Raw genomic sequence first — 21,352 nt, forward strand, 5'->3', positions numbered from 1 at the left:
TTATAACCTATTGTATTTCTTCCATGCCCCATTGTCATTGTCGATGTCAATGTCAGCGAGATAGAAGTGAACGAACTTTTTGAAGTCAACAAACTTTTGTAGTTCTTCTAGGATACCTCTTTCAGTATTTGTCCAAAATATTACCAATTAAGTAACTTCATAGGAAACGAAACGACATTTATCTGATCAATATAAAAGTTTCATGACATAAAATAAATTTATAACCTCTATGTAGGCAAAATTCCACTAAAATGATTATTTTTGTTGTTGTTATAAATAAGAATGCGAAAATAATGTCTGTGTAGGCAGACTATGCCTGATGTTTATATTTACTATTATATAAAAAATAATGCGGGTAACCGGCCGGGTGTACGTATTATTCTGCTGCGATGAAATGCACTTACTGCGCCGCGGCCGCCGGTGTTGTGCTGTGTATGGTGTTAACCGTGTTATAACTCTATGGTTTGTATTCTTCTGAACGCACATACCGGTACACAGAATGAAGTAACTTGGACTTGGTTGGACGGACGAGCTTGGTCTGATCTTGGGTCTTGATTGCATTGCTGGGGGAAAAATCTGACAAATTCCTGGTCCCGAGGCGCGGCTCCTATATACATGATATAGGTGAGATAATAAAATAAAGGAGTACCGCATCGGTACGTTTGAATACTAACACGGTAGTCTCCGACCCCGTCTACGTACGGTACACTACACAGACAACAACACAGCTCTAGATCATGTAGATCTATTGTCTTGATCTCTAAGCTCTATTCTACCGGTAGTCTATCAGTATCTAAGGTAAACGGGCATGACGGGGGTGTAGCAAATATAGCATTGAAATGAGTCTGACTCTGTAGTGTAGATATAAAAATCATCATGACCATATTCATAGGCTGTGCATGTGCTGGGACTAGTAATAGTATGAATCGCCCAGATGTGCATGTGAACAACTTGAGACTGAGTGATCTTTTTTTTGGAAAGGTTTGATTATGATTTATCATTTTATGGAAGAATGCGAAATACGCGGCTGCCAGCTATCTAATGTGCGCAGACTTGATGTTGGTCCCCAAGTCTTCGCACAATAGACACCTGGCAGTCCCCTGTTTCGAGGAGTTTGTAAACCTTTTTTTTTTATTTCTCCTGGATCGTACACAGATGGCTCGCGAGCGTGCAGCCGCCATTAGGGGGTAAACAATGCAACGGTGTGGGGCTCATTTTTTTCTTTATTTAAAAAGAACTGGACCAAAATTAAGTTTATTAGATTCTGTTTTGCCTGAAATGCACCAAAACGGGAAAAAATAAACTTATAAGGAAAAAAAAAATACCAGACTTACTTCGGCTGTGGCGTAACTTCCACTTCCGTGGTTTATCTGACTTAATAGCCATTGAGTCCCTGTACAGATTGAAATTCGGTCTCTGTAATTGGTGAGTGGAGCCAACGGATTTCAGCGGAACAACCAATATAACAGAGACCGAAGCTTTCGGTCTATGCGCACATGGGGTGTCCAAATTTTATGGACATTTCAAAAATATTTATTAGGGCTTATACATGTAGGCCGAAATTTGTTTAAAAAATATTCACATTTGAGTAAAAAACCAATTGAAATAACAGCTATATATTTCGCTAGGAAAACTATGTGTTTATGGTCCAATTTGCGAGGGTATAAAAAGACTAAAATATACTTTATAAAGGATGTACTTTTTGCCCCAAAACTACGTGTTTAAGGTCTGATTTGAGCAAGGTGTGTGGGATGGTACTAAATCCGATGAAAGGTAAAGGTAAAGCCGACGTCAGTGACATAACAATTGAGATATCGTTGTACTCGTTTATGGGGTCAATTCAGGGAATTCTTGTCAAGGGCACCGTTTTGTTTCCAATACTTGTTAAGGGTAGGGTTTCATGTGCCAATACTTGTTAAGGGGTGCATTTTCAGAACATGAAAAATGCTTGTCGAGGGTGCTTTTCGAATCTCTGTGGTCACACATGGTATCCACTTGTCAATGGAAGTGGCCCCTTGGAAGATTCAAAACTTATAACAGTTTGGATGTGAAGACTGCGCACATGCACTGTACTCATTGAAAACCAGGGATGATGGAAAAGGGTCAATAATAATAATACATATGATTTATATCTTTAGCTTCTTTTCAATTTTGATTAAATGCTCAAGGCGCTTAGAAGAGAGCAAAACCGAAATAAAGAGAACTTAGAGAAGTACTTTAAAGGGTACTCAAGTAAATTACAAATGAGGAAAAATGCCTGTCTTCCAAACCTAGTAGGCCTACCTGCTGGTGAACAAATGCAATTTTAGGATGCCCATATGAATAATGAATGCCACAACCAACTGTAGACGATACAGTGTGTATTATGGTTGGTAATTCTAAGCTTTGGTATTGAATATTGAACTATTTTTTTTTTCAAAAGTACCAAGAAATTTATTGTAACTACCGTATAACTCGGCTATTTTCAAGTGGGATGATACGATTAAACGGCAGAGATTCATAGGCCCAAATTTACAAAAGTGGTTTCAATTGTACATGTATAGTACATACCGTGCTATGAAACCATGGACTACATGTACATGCAGATTTCTGGTATTATTGCGCTTCAAGTATGAATTTCATGCCCGTTATTTGCCAAAAGCGTGCATGGACTTTTCGTAGTGATATGCGATGAAATACGCCTAATTATGTACATAAAATCTGCATAGTCCATGGTTTTGTACCATGGTACAATTATGTAAACCCACCTTTGTGAATTCGGGCCATCGAGTCAAGAATCTGGAGCAAACAATCTCTAAATCATCTGTTACATTTTTGTTTCACATTGGATGCACAGGTGGTTCCAATTTGTACCCTGTAACTGAAGTCGAAGATAACTAACACATAGCCACCATGATGGGGGATGATGAAGCCCGAGAGGTGACATGCTGCTACTCCTCAGGCAAGGCACCAAGGATAAAGGAAACAGGATTAGATGTCAAAGATGCAGAGCCAGATCAGAAGGTATGTTTTTAACCGCCCTTTCACATGGTTGAAAAATTGTGATTTGAATGATGATTCCAGTGAAAAATAAGGCTAATGACAGATTTTTAGCATGTGTGAAACCAAACTAAAACATGATCAGAATAACATTATGCTAATCACAATCACAAATTCTTCTCCGGAGGTGAATTCCATTCAGGTGACAGTTTCGAATGAGCGTGTGAAAGGTCTGATGATTCTAAAGACAAATTGCCATCATCATTACAATGATGATTCAAGATTCACGTGTGAAAAGGCCCTTAGAGATTTTAGGATAGGAATTTTTTTCTCAGAGGCATCTGAATCAAAATATGAACACTCATTTGAAAATGTAAGATTTGTTTGTGCCTTTGCAAAGGCCAGTTCCTGTGCCTATGAAGTTTGAAAAACATCACTTTCTTTGACATGGTAAAAAGGGGTAGGTCTATTATACTCTATACCAAAGAAACAGCCATCAGGTAAATTTCTGTAACACGTTTTATTAGACTGAGGTGCTGTGGACAAGTTGGTACATCCCTGGACTGTGAACCACAAATTCTGGGGTTCAAATCCCACCGCAGCAGTCATTTAGCAAGGTATTTATGTACATTTGCCACTTTCCACCCAGGTGCAGTAAATGGGTACCCAGTAGGAAGATATTCCTCAAATGCTTGAGTGCCTTAGGAAGCCCAGCTAAAGCTAAAGCTGGGGTATTAATACCATTATCATGTTAAGTAGGGCCCGCTGGAAGAACAGTTTTTGGAACCTGAAGTGACTACCCTGGGTAGATACAACGTAATTGAATTATTATTAGTAGTATTAAATGTCCTATTTGATTCTTCTTTTCTTTTCTCTAACCAGAATCGATTGTCTCGATTCTGCGAGGTATTTGGGAAGATCGCCCTCATCGTCGGTGGATTCATCATCTTCTTGGGAGCGCTGCGGAACACCCTCACGTACTATCTTCAGATGTTATGGGGCGTGTCAGGCGATTTTTGGATGAGGCAATGGGGGAAGGTCTGTGATGTCTTTGAAGAGGACAGATTGAATATCTCATTGGGTAAATTTCATATTAATATTCCTTTACTGAGACTCTTTATAGACCTTCATGTGTATGACATCATAATCTCAAAGCTCCCTCCCTCAGAATATATGAAAATATGCATAAATAAAAGTGTTGTCACAGATGCGCCAGCTGCAGATCACCAATGCATGCAAGGCAATGGCTTCAACCGGCACAATGATGTTGATATATAAAGTCTATCAGACCAAATAAATTAGGTGTCAATGTGTGTAAAAAATTATCAGGCTTTAAAATGTATTTTCAGATTGGTTTTGTTTGATTGAAGAGTCATAATAAAGATGGAGATGATTTAAATATGTGTAGATTATGAAATTAATCTGCAAATTGAATTGCATAGGGAATTCTTGAATGACTGCTAAGAAGAAAGAAAATTGTACATTTTGTATGGTAAAACTTATTGCATGAATTTAGGTAGACGAATGGCACATATTTCTGATTGCTATGCATTTCTTTCCAAACGGAGTTGGATTGTTCTAAGATTTGGCCAGCTCAGGGCAGCGTTTCATCAACAATTTCGTCTGACAACTTTCCTTGATGACGATTGGCTGAGAGGCACTGTTACCATAGTAACTGTTGGATAAAACGTTACTTTTCGGATAAAACGTCTGACAAGTCCTTTCACGAAACACTGCCTTGTACTCGTGTAGAAATCCAAATTTTTTTGGTTGGATTAATATCACACTTTCAATGATTACTCTGAGTTCTCGCTCCTCCTTGTACTGGTTTATCACTCTTTATGATCATCACCATCTTCTGCTCTTTATCCAGCTATGTTTGTGGCCATCATCGTCCAGTATTGGCTCGTATGTGCTTTTTTCCTGATCGTCGATCTCACAAGACCATCGTTCATCATCAAATATAAGATACAGCCAACTCAAAATGACCCTGTAAGTGTATTTAACAGCTACATTGAAGGACAAAAAAGAAAAGTGATTAAAACATATACCGTATTAATTTGGAAATTAAGTAGAAGAGTATAAATCAGTATATGGAATAAAAATGGTGAAATTCATTTGTAAAAATTATGACTGTAAACTATTCCATGTTTGGCTTGTAATTTTCTATTAAGCCTTTTGAATTTTTTTTTTCAAGAAATGTTAATCAGAAAAGATTTCTCTTGAATACATGTAAGTCTGCATTTTGAAGTAAGGCAAAATTTTAACAAATTGCACACTGGGGATAAGGACAAGAATAAGACTATTGTGTACTTGATTTGTTTGTTTTGTTATACATATGTGCTTGCATCCTAATTGCAAGGTCTCTCTTGCATTGATCCTGACAGAGTGAGTAGCTATAAGGCATTCAACACCATGCATTCGCCATTGTAGGACACATATTATAAAAAGTTGATTTGAAAGCAAACTCTTGCTGAAATGTCAGCTACCATGACAACGGTGAAAATTCTGCTTCCTGATTGGCCATTCCATTGAAAGTTGACATTCCAGCAAGAATCGCCATCAAAGCAACTTTTTATGATATGTTGCTATATCCTTGCTTCTTGAAGTAGTTTGAGACCACAGTCAATTTCAAATTTTATGATGAAGTCTCTATCTTGGCCCAGTTTTTTTGTTATCATGATAGTATTGATCTGGGTCCTGTTACACAAAGGTTAGCGATTAATCGTACGCTTAATTTTCACGATTAATTGTACATTGTAGTCAATGGAATCAATCGTAGAAAAATGTTCTTCGATCATTGCTAAGTTTTGTGTTACGGGCCCCTGGCGGGTGTTTCATGAAAGTTGTCAGTTACTGACTAAATTGTCAGTGCTGACAATTTCAGTGAAATCCTTGGTTTTGATTGTTTGAAAGGCACTGGCCTCTGACTGTTACTATGGTATTTGTTGGAGAAAGACAACTTGTCAGTGCTGACAACTTTCATGCAACGGGCCCCAGAATTTGGAAAAACTGGCCTGTGGTCATTCAACATGTATCTCTTATGACCTTTTCTTTATAGATACCAGAAGGTAAACTGCGCAAGGCCGTGCTGACCGTCATCGCCAACCAGACTCTGGTTACATTCCCTATAGCATTTGGTCTGTACCACTTCATGGGATGGAGGGGATGTGGCGTCGGTCCTGCAGATCTACCGTCCTTCCAATGGGTCATGCTTGAGCTCTTTGTGTTCCTCATCGTCGAGGAGATTGGCTTCTACTACTCCCACAGGTCGGCAACTTATAGATTGTGTTTTTATTGTTAAAAACATGGGACAAGAAGTTCTAATGATGGTTTAAATCATAGTTCTGATTTCAACCTCTATTAAGGGTCCAATCCCAGCCTGATGGGTGTTTCATAAAGCTGTTCGTAAAGTTACGGACAACTTTACGCACGACTGGAACATGATCTTAGGTCCTAACTCAATTACATAGGGATATATCACTTGGCATGAGAAAGGGTTACCAGTTGTGCATAAAGTCATTCGTATCTTACAAACAGCTTTATGAAACGCCCACCTGGTGGGTGTTTCATAAAGCTTTTCGTAAGATAAGAACGACTTTAAGAACGACTGGTGATCCTTTCTCTTGGTAAATGGTATACACCATAGGCGATGGTTTAGCGCGTAAGAAAGGATCACCAGTTGTGCATAAAGTCATTCGTATCTTACAAACAGCTTTATGAAACGCCCACCAGGTATTTAGAAAATTATTCTATCTGGTTTCTTATTCTGATCTTATCTGATCGCGCAATGTTCAGCCAATGTTGCACCTTATTTCTGATCACTAGGACAACTGAAATAAATAAGATAAATGATGATATAATTTTCAGAATACTGGCCTAGGATATTAGGCCTAGTTGGAGGCGTGAGAACGTAGCTGGTAGAAAGGGGGTTCGTATTCCGGTGACCCGGGTCCGAATCCCACTTGGTATGCTAGTACGCTTTCGTAAGGCATTTATACTTATTACCAGGTCACTCAGTAGGGGACCTCAGGCCTCCGGTCCTTTGGTTTCATCGCATTCTGTTAAAAAAAATCACAAGCTCCATTTTGACCAATGAGAAGTGGACAAATTTCTGTTGTATTTTTTCTGGCATGCTGAATTAAATGTAAAAAAACAAAAAAACCCTGAAGAATCTGATTTCCCATTTTAAGGTCTTTGTCCCCAAGAAAAAGATGACAAGCAAGGAACAAAAAAAAATAGAGAAAAAAAGGGGAAGGGCATGTGTCCCCAAGACCCTGATAATCATCCTGGCCTTCATATAAAACATATTGGTCACCAAAACTTTAAGAGAGAAAAAAAATCAGGATTGGATAATCATCATTGCATTTTTTTAGGGTACATATACAAGCAATGTAGGAATTGAATGCGTTTTAAATCCGATCTGAAATGTCAGTTTAATTGAAAAAACAAAACTGGGAAAGTCTCTTTCATATCGCAAAGAGCTCAGTGGTGTTCGCGTAAGTTAATCCTGATTATTCCTTTGAACGCTGTGTTTCATCTTCCCTGTATCAATGTACAAGAGAGTGTAATTGAAGTAATTGAAAGAAATTGAATATCATGTCATCAAATTTTCCTCTTCCTCTTTCCTTTTCCTCTTTGTATCTTTTTAATGCAATTCTTTATACTACATGTACCATCACTAATATTGCATTAATTTGTACTTCTGTGCCTGAGTGTAGAACTAACACTATAAAAATGTCAAATTTAACAAGGGTTACATGTAGCATAATGATAACCATTAGAATACCAAGAATTTTGTACAAATGTCAAATAATGAAGAATTCTGTGTGACCTGTGAATTTTCACTCCTCTTATTTGTTTCCTTCTCAAATTCAGATTGTCCCACCATCCAAAGCTTTACAAGTACGTCCACAAGAAGCACCACGAGTGGGTTGCGCCCATCAGCGTGGTGGCCATCTACGCCCATCCCATCGAGCACATCTTCTCCAACACCCTCCCCGTGATCCTCGGCCCCATGATCATGGGCTCCCACGTCGCGACCCTCACCATGTGGACCATGCTGGCCCAGGCCTCGGCCATCAATTCCCACTGCGGGTACCATCTGCCCCTCTTGCCGTCCCCGGAGGCCCATGACTTCCACCATCTAAAGTAAGTAGGGGATTCCCCGGATTCCAAGGCACTGGGGCATTCTGGCCAAATAAAGCACTGGGAACGTGAGCTACAGACCTTATGTATATATAGCGCCCTCTCTCAGAGGGTATAGGAATACATGTAAATGGGGTTGTCAGAAATGCGCCAGCTAGCAACAGATTGCCAATCCATGCAAGGCCATGGCTTTAGCCTCTAAGATAGCGGTGTGATGACGTCAGTGCATAAGATCTATTGGGGAATAAAAGAATGGTTATAAATGGTTTCGACCCCCACCCCAAAGCTTTGTCTGCTTAGAACGTTCCAGTGCCACTGCCCAGATTCTTTCCTTTTCATCATTGACAAACTGGAACAGGGTAATACTTTAAAAGCCTAGTATTGTATTTACTGCATTTAGTAGTCATTGGCTGATTGATAATGAGGATAATGAGATATTAGGTTAATCATAGGGGGAAAATTCACCCTAAACATCCTGTTATTTTCATAAAACCAGAAAAATGATATGTGTAGCTTCATAAAAATCCATAAGAACAGGATTCTGGATTTTCAAAGCAGCTGCAGCCCCACTTTTTATGCAATATAAATTCCATTTGGCAATTCTATGAAATATTTACGTCCGACCCCCTCTATGTGGGACCTTCATTAAATTTTCAGTCTCTGATTTTTTTTGTTCTTCTGACAGTCTGTAATGTTTTCAAAGGACCATGACTTGGTCAGTTTATGGAGTGAAGTAAGACTTGGGGAAAGATGGGGGTTGGATTTTTAAAAAGGTTTATCATTTCATGACGTTGTCCCATTCCTATATTTCAATGGTGCAGTGTGTCTAGAAAGAATATCTTTCTTGTAGGAATGTGTTTGAAGAAAGATTGGAGTCTTCATCAGCTCACTTATTTCATTATATGCTTATCAGTGTTCTAGCTAGACCCATTTTAGTGGTGGTCACTATTCACGGCATTACAATTTCTTCAGGCCGAGCTAGTGGCCTTAAAGCCAAAAGTGAAGAAACATCAATGTAATAACCATTTGACATCAGCAAATCTCTGAAATTAAACTAATATATGTATTTATCAAATCTAAGTATATTTGATGTAAATTATGCAAATAAAACATTTTAAAGATTGAAATGACTGCAAGTGCAATATCTCTTTGCAGGAAGTTTGTTTTGAAACACTTTTCATTTGAAATTAGTGGTGGGTGGAAGCAGAGTTTTTCATGATGAGTGCTGGTCAGAAATCTGTGCCGGTTGGGCCGACCACTGCCACCCACTGTAGCTGTAACATATCGCTGTTCTGAAAATGACCGGGTATGAAATTTTAAAGTACCAAAGTGCAACTGTTTTCCATTCAATTTTGATGAAAATGTTCAGAGTTTTTCTTATTTGATTTTACTCTATTCAGTATTCATGTAAATTTCAGGCTGGATGACTCGTCTAAAACCCAAATAACATAACATAGTTTTCATAGACATTTGATGCAACACATTTCAAGGGGAACTTTATTCTTGCTATCTTCTTTATCATTCTCGTATCCTCTGCTCAGGTTTACCAACAACTATGGGACGCTTGGCATCCTAGACCGCCTCCACGGTACGGACGAGATGTTCCGCAAGACCAAGCCCTACCTGCGTCACTTTCTTCTCCTAGGACTTACCCCAGTCACCCAGACTTACCCCGATGACCCCAAGTGCAGGGATCTACCCTGTGACAAGGATGAATAACCAGGGGTGACCCCCACCTCTTCCCCGGAATCCCCCCCCAACATATATGACCTGCCACCCACCCCTAAACCAACAATAAGTTGCCCAAAATGAATTTTGAGATTTTTATTGAACTTGTAAAGCACACCCAAGCATTTAAAAAAAAAAAAAAAAGAATTGACTACAAATTACTTCTTTACCAAAAAAAATCAACAATAAATCTCAAAAATGAATTTTGAGATTCTTTTATTGAACTTGAAAAGCACACTAAATCTTTTTTTTTAATTAAAAAAAAAATATTTTACTGAAAATAATTATTTTTTACCCCCCCAAAAAATCAAGTTATTCTCAAAAATGAATTTTGAGATTTTTATTGAACTTAAAAAGCACACCGAAGCTTTTTTTAATAAAAAAGAAACTTTTTTTACAAATAAAATGCTTTTTGACCCCCAAAAATCAACAATCAATCTCAAAAATGAGTTTTGACATTTTAATGAACTTGAAAAGCACACCCAAGCTTTTTTTTTAAACAAAGAAAAAAATTGCCCCCAAAAATACTTTTTAACAAAGAAAGATCAACAATAACCCACCAAAATGCTTCATTGAATGTGAAGAAATTCAATGAGAGCTGAAAAGAATTAGGAGAGAAGGTTTTAAGTTGGAGTCCAACTCAAGAATGAAATGTGCACACTGTACATATTCAGTGAAACTTCCAAGAAAATCTGGAAAAAGTGATGTTAGAGAAACTCTTCTTATCTCATATTTTATTAAATTTTACAACTTCAAAATTTACCAGTGTATGGGAGAAGAATCACTCTCTGGCTGCTATTTCCTCAAGCATTTTGCTTACGATAGCTGGCCTTGTTCATAATTACATGTATATCCATGTAAATTATTCTACTATTATGTAATTGTCACACTTTTTAATTCTATCATTTATTTTTGTATTTATTTTTTAACATTCATTATGGTTACTCTGATTCAGTCAAGTATTGAAATTATCAATAAATGCAGAAACACCTGCTACTGATGTAGGCTAATTTTTCATTTTTTTTTTACTTTTTAAAGACCAGATTTTACTAGTTTTATTATTTCCTGAGAACCTTTCATGTTGATTAATTGTTGGTTTTGGGTTGGCTGGTTGCCCCCTTTAGACATTTGTTTAAAATTCCTTTTAATAAAGCAGCAAGAATCTCTTCAGAAACATGACCAAGAAGCCAATGTCCACTGTACAGGGTCTGTAAGAATTTTGGAACCAAGTACAGAGAAACATCTTTAATTATATATCAGAGTTCTTTGCCAGTGATCTTCTGGTTGGTATTAACCCCACCCCTTTGCCATGTACTCGTGGGTCCCGTCTTACAAAGAATTCAGGGGTGTGAGAGTACAGATTTTTATCTGATTTCAGATTTTTTTTTGTTTTGACTTTCATCTGAAATTTCAGCTTATATTTGGCTTTCCTCTGTACAAAAAGTATGGGAGCTCTTTCTATTTCAGACTTTTTCAGTACTCTTCAGCTTTTTTCAGATCTCTTTATTTGTGAACCACTCACACCCCTGAGAATTGCGATTGATCCAATCAATTGTTAATCTATGGAAATCCATCAGTCATAATTTCATTTACACCGTCTTCTTAAATGTCTTTTGTAAACAAAGGAAAACACACCAAATTGTTAAGAAAACAATAGATTTATGAATGTGCATCATACCAAGTAACATTTTGAACAAACATGTATTTTAGATGTTGACGTGGCTGGCTTTCCATAGTTGTGGTTGATCGGATCAATCATAACTCTTTGTAAGACGTGGCCTTGAACTTTTAATGCCAGTGTGAGGGCTTTCTTGCCAGATGAGTGGTAGTGTCAACCTGGAATATTTGAAGATTGGGAGCTTACCCAAGTCTAGAAGCATGTTGAAAAGATGCAACTGCAATGTGTATGACAATCAGTGATGACTCCCAATACAAAACAACTTTGTCAGCAATTTTGTGTTCCAGAGGGTTGTGACCCACTGCATACAACCGTATTGGGTTCCATGACATTGTTCCTCTCTAAATTCCACCCATAATCGAATGACCAACTTCAAGCCTAGATTTAACACCATACCCTACCCTAAAACTAACCCTAACCTAATATGAACCCTATTGCAACCCTGACCCTAACCCTACATCTCAAGACGAAATTCAGCCCGGAGCAATTGTTGCAGGAGCAACTGTCGCGTCAATCTTTATTGACCCATATTTAAAAAAAATATACAAACGCTCTTCACCATGTTGATCACACCAGTAATTCATTAACTTCTTTGTGGCTCCTTAAGCGGTCCATGAGTAGCACCTTTTAACACTGTGACACCTATATATGATACACAAGCTGGTAACACACTCGTTTAGTAGTTACATTGTTCAGTGCACAAAATTTTACATTGTTTTTATTTTCTTTCTGTACGTCTGCTGAGTATGCAGATGGAGCATTAAAGATAAAAATGTAGAAATAGAATTAACTAAAAGATGGTAACCTTAACCCTTTGAACCCTATAGGCCGGAATACCGGCCTGCCAGAAAACATGCAAATACTCGATACCATGTGACTTCAAAAGCATGGATTCTAAATGTCAGGTGATCTTCTAAAATGACGTCATCTTTCTAGTACGTGTAGGAATATTTAGTCGATAATTTCAGTCAATGTCGGCAATGATTTCGAAAGGATTTAGCTTAAAAAATGGCCAAAATATGCCACTTTTTTGTGAGTGCTTGTGTCGTAGGTGCAGTAACACACGCTGTAATACGCGGCGAGTCACGTGCTTACTATGGGGAAGCAATTGGTATATTTCACTTTGGTGAAAACAGTGATTTTGAGCCCAAAACAGACACTAAATTTGATATTTCTGATTGTAGACTAGGTCTACGAGAAGCCAAACAACTTCAGCCGGCTCGGTCCGGGTACTAGCGGGGGGAAGGTGCCGTTGGGTCTCGAATCATGGAGGATTGTGTGAATGTGGTCGAGAAGTCATTTATGTGCAAGTAATTGAGGGTGTATGTCACGGCCGCCCCTAATAATTCAGGGTTCAAAGGGTTAAGTGAGAATAACAGAATAGTTAAAGATTAAAAAAAAAAAGAGTGAGGTCTTCTGGAAACTGAATCCTATATATTCAGATGTTATTTTTTTATGTATGGTCGAGAATAGAGTTCTCAGAAAAATAACATAAGACTTTGGATGATTTTCATTTTTATAAATAATGCATTTTGGGCAAATTATTTGTCACCTAGTAGCCATGTGTCATACATGTGGCAGACCAGCTGTATGCTCAGTGCCATTGCCACTGCCACAAGGTAGATTGTTCAAAATATACCATTCCTAGTATACATTTGCTGAAATTGTGTGAGAGTGATGTCATAAGGTCGGCTACTGTCAAAACTGGGACACAACATAAATGCTGAAATAAGCCTTGGTCTGTTGCTTTTTTTAAAGGTTGTTGCTAGGCAACATGGCTATTTCTTTATTGCTTGAAGTAGATTGATATCTGATGATATCAGAATTTTCTTCTGATCAGAATACCTGGGGGTATGTTTTTTTCAAGAGGGAAGTTGTTTCACCCTCTGGCACAGTATTCCCACTAAAGAGAATGTGATATGACTTGTACCCCCATTTATAGTAGCTTATTCTCTGGGGCTGAACTCTCTGTAGCCTATATTATATTGTGTATTTTGCACTTGTAAAGAAACTTACCTTGGGAGTAAATGTTGAAATAGAAGCATTCCTGGAGGAAATGAAATTGGATACCTTACGAAATAGGAATTTGTGCAATCGTAGCAGGTCATGAAATCTGATACATGCACACACAGAAATATGTCCATCTTGAATAATCTTCACGATACAATTAAGCAATGAAAGTCATTAAGCAAAACTGACTTGTAACTTCAAAGTGGCCTATCAGAATATATTTTGTCTAAACTGGGGACCGTTGCATAAAAATTGCCTTAATAAAACTCTGGCAAATAAACCTAATTTCTGGCAAACAAAATTATGCCATTGAAAATTACACATTATTTATGGCATTATTTATTATGGCAAAAGTTTTATGCAATGGGCCCCTGGTATATGTGTGTACACTATGTTGTTAACTTTGATACATAAATCAGAAATGTACGTTCTAGTGGGTACAAGGACATAATAATCCTGCATTTTAAACTTGTATGGGAGACCAAAACAAAAGGGAGAAGGAAATAGTGCTAAATTTTATTAAGTAGAATAGTGTCATACATTATATACATAGCTTCATGTAATATCTATAGGAAAAGTTTACTTGTTCTTTTATGCAACATAGCATTCGTGGATTTTGTGTGGAATCTTTGGGTAACACATATGCAAAAAAAGGGTTCTGTCGATATCGCTCAAGAATGCCGAAGCTTGATTATAGATATATGTAAATAGATTTTATTGATGAAATGATATGAAAAGATGTCGCTCAAAAATGCAGAAGCATGACTATACACAGCAAAAACTGTGGTGTTAACCGGTGTACATAGAGGACCACACCAGTTATTTTACACCGGTGTTAGATTGGTGGTGTTAGTTTTACATCTATAGGTGTTATTACAACACCTTTGGTTGTTACATTTACACTCTTTGGTGTTATGTTCAATTTCTAGGGTGTAATTCTAACACCTCAGGGTGTGGTCCTCTATTAACACCAATTGGTGTCAGTTTTAACACCACAGTTTTTACAGTGTAGATATATGTAAATAGATTTTATTGATGAAAAGACATTTGCCGTACCTTGGCTCTCAAGATTTTTTATTAAATATTCTATTCGAGACTAATTTTTTGCACATTTACTCCTTGTAACGGTATGATTGTGAAAATGTATGATATAGAATGCTGCACCAAAGTTAAGCAATATCCTTTATAATCAACTTTGTATCAATGGTCTAATCCTTGTGTTATGTAGTTGCTCGATGTGCTATGCAGCTACATTTTTTAGAAAAATAATTTTGTCCAAAATGATTTTCCCTATTCTCAAAATGGACTTCTTTCCCTTTCTCCTGTTTTAATCCATCACGATATTTGCCTTGCCTTGCTGCTGTGATAGTGGATTTTAAGAGTGCACTATTCTTATATTTAATCAGAAATATATGTTATATTCCTGTTATATAGTCCTGCTAGGAATAGTGTAAGTTGTATTTTTAGTGAACAAAAATCATGTATGTCCCTTTTTTCAAATACAAGTAAGTAGCTCATCTAGATGAATAGTTTAGATATTGTATTTGCTTTAACTTTGCATGGATGGTTGCTTTAAATGTGTAATTGGTGGCTCACGTTGAAATATACATGCATATCAATAAATATATATGAAAAATATATCAAAGAGTGAAATGCTAAGAACAATTGTAAAGGATGATTATTTCATTTTGATATGTGAGTTGGGAAATGCTTGGTTTATATCAGTGTATGGTCATATTAGCCCATGAGATATGTACAAGCCTATCAGTCTAGTCAAAGTGAGGATGGTGGGGGTCGGGGGGGGGGGTATTTTATCCTACCTATTGGATTGAACATCAATGAATAAGAAACTATAGTATATTTTCTTGCCACCTGTCGTGATAAGATATAACAAAATATGGGTATATGCACGGAAGATTGACAGGTAAACCCATTATCAGCGCGATAAAAGATTTTTTCTAAAAAGGAAAAAAAAAATTACCCCAAATCCCCTTAAAACAAACCATACTACATTATTACATCCCAGCCAAGATGAAAGTGATGATGATGATGGTGGTGGTGGTGATAATTGATGGATTTTTTTCTAAAGATTTTTTCTAAAAAGGAAAAAAAAAATTACCCCATATCCCCTTAAAACAAACCATACTACATTATTACATCCCATGATGAAAGTGATAATGATGATGGTGGTGATGATGATTGATGGAGGTGGTTATTATAATAATGATGATGGTGACGATGATGACGATGACGTCATTGATGGTGGATGACGAAGACGATAATAAAACAATGATTACAGTGATAGAGTCTCGAACAATCCAGCTCAAAGATAAATGAATAGCCCCATCTTCGTCAAAAACGATTTTCCCCCTAGACCGAATGAAGAGGGGGGGGGGGGGGGGGGGGGTCCATGCGTAAACGATATGAGAATGGTGAACGAAAAGAATTTCGGAAGATGGTAAAGGCCGAAGTGATTGCATCTGGGAGGCATTTTATTCAAATTTTGTTTCAAAACGCTCTACCAATCATATCAAATGCTAGAAATTATTTTTTTTTTCTCTTGGCAACAATAACAACAGCAACAAAATTAGTTGTAGCAAGAACAGCGCTTAAAACTGTAAAGAACGAACATAATTGATTGATTCTTATTCGTATTCTGCTTGTTCAACCAAGGAGTATTTGCTATGATATACTAATCCCATTTTATCCGATCTCGGTAAACCAATTAACAATGTCTTCTCATTTACGGCGCAGAAAATAATCTTCATTAATTTATTCGTGGAGTTACTGCTATATGAGACAGTCTCTACAACCGATGTACTAAGCTATAATCATTAGCTTGGCCCTAAAAGGGTCTCAACATAACCATATTGGAACCTATATACACAATATCTCTAAAATATAAGAAAATAAATTGCAGGAAATATAAAATTGTAACATTTTCCCGCAAAAATTGAGTCGTGTAACATGCAGTTTTCATCAGGTTCTGTAACGCGCTATAACATTATAATGGCCTATTCATAGCTAGTATAAAAGAAGGAATATACAACACAATCTTGTTACTATATGGAAGCAATTTGTTTCATCAGTCTTCATCCCATCACCCTCAAAACGAAGGGCCGCATCTCTATCAGATTTCATTTGTATGGAAACAATTATAACATTGGACTTTATCGAAGCATATTGTAAAAATTTTATAGGTTTAGATCAAGGGCTATACACTTCGTAATTCCGAAACACGTAAATTGCCTATACCTCGATGTTCTTTAATCCGAAAACGTATAAAATGGTTCGTTAATCCGAAAATCTGTGGCGTTATTCCGAAGGTTCGTTAATCCGAAAACGAAATAAGGTTCGTTGTTCCGAAGATTCGTAATTAGTCCGAAAACGAAATGAGGTTAGTTCGAAACAAGGTTAGTTAATCATTTAGTTTTCGGACTAACGAACCTTCGGAATTACGAACCTCATTTCGTTTTCGGACTAATGAAAAATTCGGAATTACGAACCTTCGGAATAACGAACCTTCGGAATATCCGAACCTTCGGAATAACGAAGCTTCGAAATTAGGAATGTATATGAGAGATCAAGTGGGGTCAGATGAGATGAAGGCAAACTGGTCTAAATGTATATTTAATTAGAGTCCTAATCGCCTGTCAAATTAGAACCCACATACTAAGCCCGAGTTGAAGAATCACGGGAAATAGTCAAATAAATTTTAGCAGACTAACGAACACCAATTATAAAAAAAACTCTTACCATTTTTCTCTTCTGGCCTATATTTCAATTTTAATTTTCTTCTCTTCCCGTCTCCTTAATCATTTACTTTCATTTAATCACCTCTCATTGGTGTGCACACTGTAAAAACTGCGGTGTTAAAACTGACACCAATTGGTGTTAATAGAGGACCACACCCTGAGGTGTTAAAATTACACCCTAGATATTAAACATAACACCAAAGAGTGTAAATGTAACAACAAAAGGTTTTGTAATAACACCTATAGGGGTAAAACTAACACCACCAATTTAACATCGGTGTAAAATAACTGGTGTGGTCCTCTATGCACACCGGTTAACATCACGATTTTTGATGTGCAGTTTCTCTTCCTTATAAGGGCATATTATTACATTGTCTTTAAGCGACTAGTCAGTGTTTCCACTTTGAAGGAAATTTCAGAATTCCGGGAATTAAATCTGGATTATTTTCAGCTAATTTTCGGGAAATGAAAAAATAATCCATGAAATTCTGGGAAATCAGAAAATTAGTTAAATAGGCCTATACAATTTAACGCTGCAACTTTCAATATTCATGTTAGATTAAAAAGAATTGTTTGCATCATACGTAGTCCAAATTGTCTGCTTGCGCCCGCGCTCGCTTTTTTGTATTTTGGTTGCTATTTTTAATAGGTGCATTAATTAAAAAAAAAAAACGATTAAATTCCTTGATTTAAGCTTGCTTAGTTATTGTCCAACTTTCGTTAAAAATGAAATTTGAAAATTCCGGAAAATATCTTTATGAATTTTAGTAAATTTGAGATTCAGTATCAGGAAATTTGTTTTGGACCACTGGAAACATGCACTGAAGCAACTTAACCCGTATCCAGGACCCGTTTATGCATAGAAAAGTCAATTTAACGTGAAGATCAAACTCATCAATAATTCATAATGATAAATAATTACCGAGAATTAACCTTCAAATCACGAAAAGCCAAAATGGCTTTCCACTTACTTTACATATTTCTTAGACTGCTAGATTCTGACCCCTGAAATTAAAAAACTTATCAATCAAAGCTAAATCCCGTTTGAAAGTTACATGTAAAGAAACAAGCCATAATCTTGAGGTTTTTTTTTTCTTTTTGAAGACAACTCACGCAGCTGTCCCTCACACAATTTGCAAGTCCGTTAAAAGGTTTATTAATTTAATTTGTTATAATGACTAGAGCTAGGAAAGGGTACATAAATCTGAATTTCATTACCTGGTAATGGATCAAGTGCATAATTATAGAATGGATATGTTTATACTCACTGTATGCACGAAGAGCCCGCAAATGTAAAGTTTGAACGAGAAAATCAAACGTAATGGTAAAAATCTACCTTTAATTGGAAAATCATGCAAATATCATAAACGGAATTTCCTGTAAATTCCAACAACAGTACAAACGATTATGCAACAGTCAATATTACAAGCAAGTGCATTATGTCTCTGTATAAATAGTGAATATTACTAGTATATATATAGTAGCTTGTACCGTTTTCATTTAGTTTTGTTAAGTTTTATTTATTCCTCTGGAACGAATGTTGCTCATTTTGCAGAAGAGCAATGTGAATTTTGTTTACTTGAGATAAAATAAGATGATTACAAGTAAAATACTAAAGGAAAACTCGTGGATCGCACAGAATGGTACTCAAAGGTCATTGAGTCCCACCAGAAAGTGAACTTATTTAAGTTTCAAATTTTGCTATATGTCTTAGATATTTGATAAATATTGTGAAATTAGGTGATGAAATATTACATACAATAAAGTTTATTTCTGGTCTCACGGAACATAGTAGTGCTGTTGTCTACATTCAACACTCAGCATGAAGGAGTGCATCATGTGGTGGGGTTAACTAACTTTTGAGCACGACTGTATGAATGTGTTGTATGTATGTATGTATGGGTGTATGTATGTATGTATATATATATATATATATATATATATATATATATATACATACGTAAAAAGAATACTTAAATTTCATTTTCCTATTTTTGCGCCCCCAATAAGGGAAAGGCAACCGCTTCGAGTCCCTCACCCGGATTCGCCCAAGCCACCTCGCTTCCGGTTACATTTCATTATATATGATATTTGAGTGCTCTCTCTACGTATATATATACAGTGCGTCCCACCAAAAACGAAACCGAGATTTATCGATGATTTATCATAACTTAATCACAAATACAATAGACAAATGACCTACCATTGTAAAGCTTAGAATCTCCTCTTTCATCTGAAATTACTTAGATTATTTCTTATTCACGCATGAGTGAGCAAAAACGATTTGAAGAGGGGATACCAAAAAGTCACTTGGCGGGCTGTATCTGTGTTTCAAAAAGAAAATAAAATTTTTAGAAAGTTCAATATCTGTTCTTTAATTTGATACCTCAATCACAGAAAATGGTCAAGAAATAACAAAGTTCTGGTTATTTGAAATAGGGCTTAAATTTCAATAATTACATAACATGAAGAGGTTTTACAGGCTAGCGTTCAAACTCTCTCGACACTCCGTTTTGTTGACGATCAGCCATGCATTCAGTCTTTTGTTACCGTGCGATAGCTTCTGTGGGAAACCGGTGAAACACGTTTATTTAATGATATTATGGAAATACAAGCATTTTTTGAGGGATCATAACTTTTTTACTTCTTGACCATTTTTGTGATTAAGGTATCAAATAAAAGAGCAGATATTGAACAATTTAGGCAGGTGATTTTCTTTTTGAAATTCAGATACCCCAGCCAAATGAGTTTTTGGTATCCTTTCTTCAAATTGTTTTTGCTCACTCATGCGTGAATGAAGAATAGTCTAAGTAATATCAGATGAACGAGGAGATCCTAAGCTTTACATTGGTAGGTCATTTGTCTATTCTATTTATGATCAAGTTATGATAAATCATCGCTAAATCTCGGTTTCGTTTTATGTGGGACGCACTGTATATATATATATACATACACATAATATATATATACTTAAGAGAGAACACTCAAATATCATATATAATGAAAAGTAACCCGAAGCAAGATGGCATCGGCGAATCCAGGTGAGGGGGCGCGAAGCGGCTGCCCCTCCCTTATTGGGGGCGAAAAAATAGAAAAATATTGAGAAAAGAAGAGAATGGGAGAAGATGATAAAAATACATAAAATAAGAAATAGGAAGATAAATCAGCAGACGAAGAAAAGTTACGAAGGTACCAAATCAGAATAAAAAATCTGCTCGTGCTTCGCATTGCCTGTTTACCATAATTATTTGATGAGATACATGTCCTCTTCAAGTGGATTAAAATGGCGTCTAAGATATCCCATTAAAGAAGAAGATCTGATCACGCCTCGAGCTTTCATCATTTTGTTTATCTTTACACTCATCCTGTTCATGATTGCATGAAGTATTTACATTTCCTGTTTCCTGGTCTTAATCTGCAAAAATTGCGCTCACATTATTTATTCATTGGCATATGTACCCTATTATGATGTCAAAGTCAAAAGTTGAAGAGCAAAACACTCACACAAAAAGGAGGGGGACTCACTCCAAAAAGAAGTAGATTTCGGTAAGGAAGAATTTGACAAGCAAGCAAAAAATGAAAAAAAAATATCAATACAAACTGAAGATGACTTTCTACTTTTAAGCATAGGCCTACCCACCTGATTTCCGGGGGGGGGGGGCGATGCCTGTGGGGAATAATATACGCGACACCCCCAGGCAAATCTTGGGGGAGGGGGGGGGGGTGAAGGCGGTTACATGCATGCAGCCATGAACATGCAACAGGGGGCTAGGGCAAAGTAATGTCATGTTCCCGCTCTCCATTCTCTTTATTTTCATGAATGCATCCCTTGTAACAAAATCAGTTACAGCGAGTTTATCTTACAGATTAATTCAGTAGTCAGACCATTTTTTTTTTCGTTCTTGGAGGACAAAACTTGAATAATACATTGAGTGACTGAGACAGTTTGAGAAAATCAATGCGAGGTCGGATGCAGACGTTTGGTTTGAAATTTTAATCGAATTGAAGCCAATTAATGTCCTTAGGGGTGTCATTGATAATGGTAGTGAATATG

General features: G+C 36.8%; 1 protein-coding gene across 3 annotated transcripts; it reads left to right on the forward strand.

Moving 5' to 3' along the window:
* The first annotated feature begins 418 nt into the window (after window positions 1–418).
* Window positions 419–9,979, forward strand: LOC121413004 (fatty acid hydroxylase domain-containing protein 2-like). 3 transcript variants are annotated; one of them, XM_041605769.1, is made up of 8 exons: window positions 419–614; window positions 2,450–2,453; window positions 2,835–3,003; window positions 3,862–4,060; window positions 4,853–4,971; window positions 6,041–6,249; window positions 7,858–8,130; window positions 9,669–9,979. In XM_041605769.1, exons 3-8 carry the CDS (start codon window positions 2,893–2,895, stop codon window positions 9,844–9,846), a joined length of 1,089 nt encoding a protein of 362 aa, XP_041461703.1. In that variant the 5' UTR covers window positions 419–614; window positions 2,450–2,453; window positions 2,835–2,892; the 3' UTR covers window positions 9,847–9,979. The 3 variants fall into 3 exon arrangements, with proteins under 3 accessions (XP_041461703.1, XP_041461710.1, XP_041461716.1); XM_041605776.1 differs by lacking the exon at window positions 2,450–2,453 and having other exon boundaries at window positions 419–617; XM_041605782.1 differs by lacking the exon at window positions 2,450–2,453 and having other exon boundaries at window positions 419–613.
* The last annotated feature ends 11,373 nt before the right edge of the window (window positions 9,980–21,352 follow it).

This window comes from Lytechinus variegatus, chromosome 1 (genome assembly GCF_018143015.1).
Source record: "Lytechinus variegatus isolate NC3 chromosome 1, Lvar_3.0, whole genome shotgun sequence".
In the NCBI taxonomy this organism is placed as follows: domain Eukaryota; kingdom Metazoa; phylum Echinodermata; class Echinoidea; order Temnopleuroida; family Toxopneustidae; genus Lytechinus; species Lytechinus variegatus.

Bases quoted from the DNA above. Each gene is read 5' to 3' on its own strand.
- LOC121413004 (XM_041605776.1), top strand. From the start codon at position 2,893: ATGATGGGGGATGATGAAGCCCGAGAGGTGACATGCTGCTACTCCTCA. The intron at 3,004-3,861 runs GTATGTTTTTAA...TTCTCTAACCAG, and splicing joins ATGCAGAGCCAGATCAGAAG to AATCGATTGTCTCGATTCTG. The intron at 4,061-4,852 runs GTAAATTTCATA...CTCTTTATCCAG, and splicing joins CAGATTGAATATCTCATTGG to CTATGTTTGTGGCCATCATC.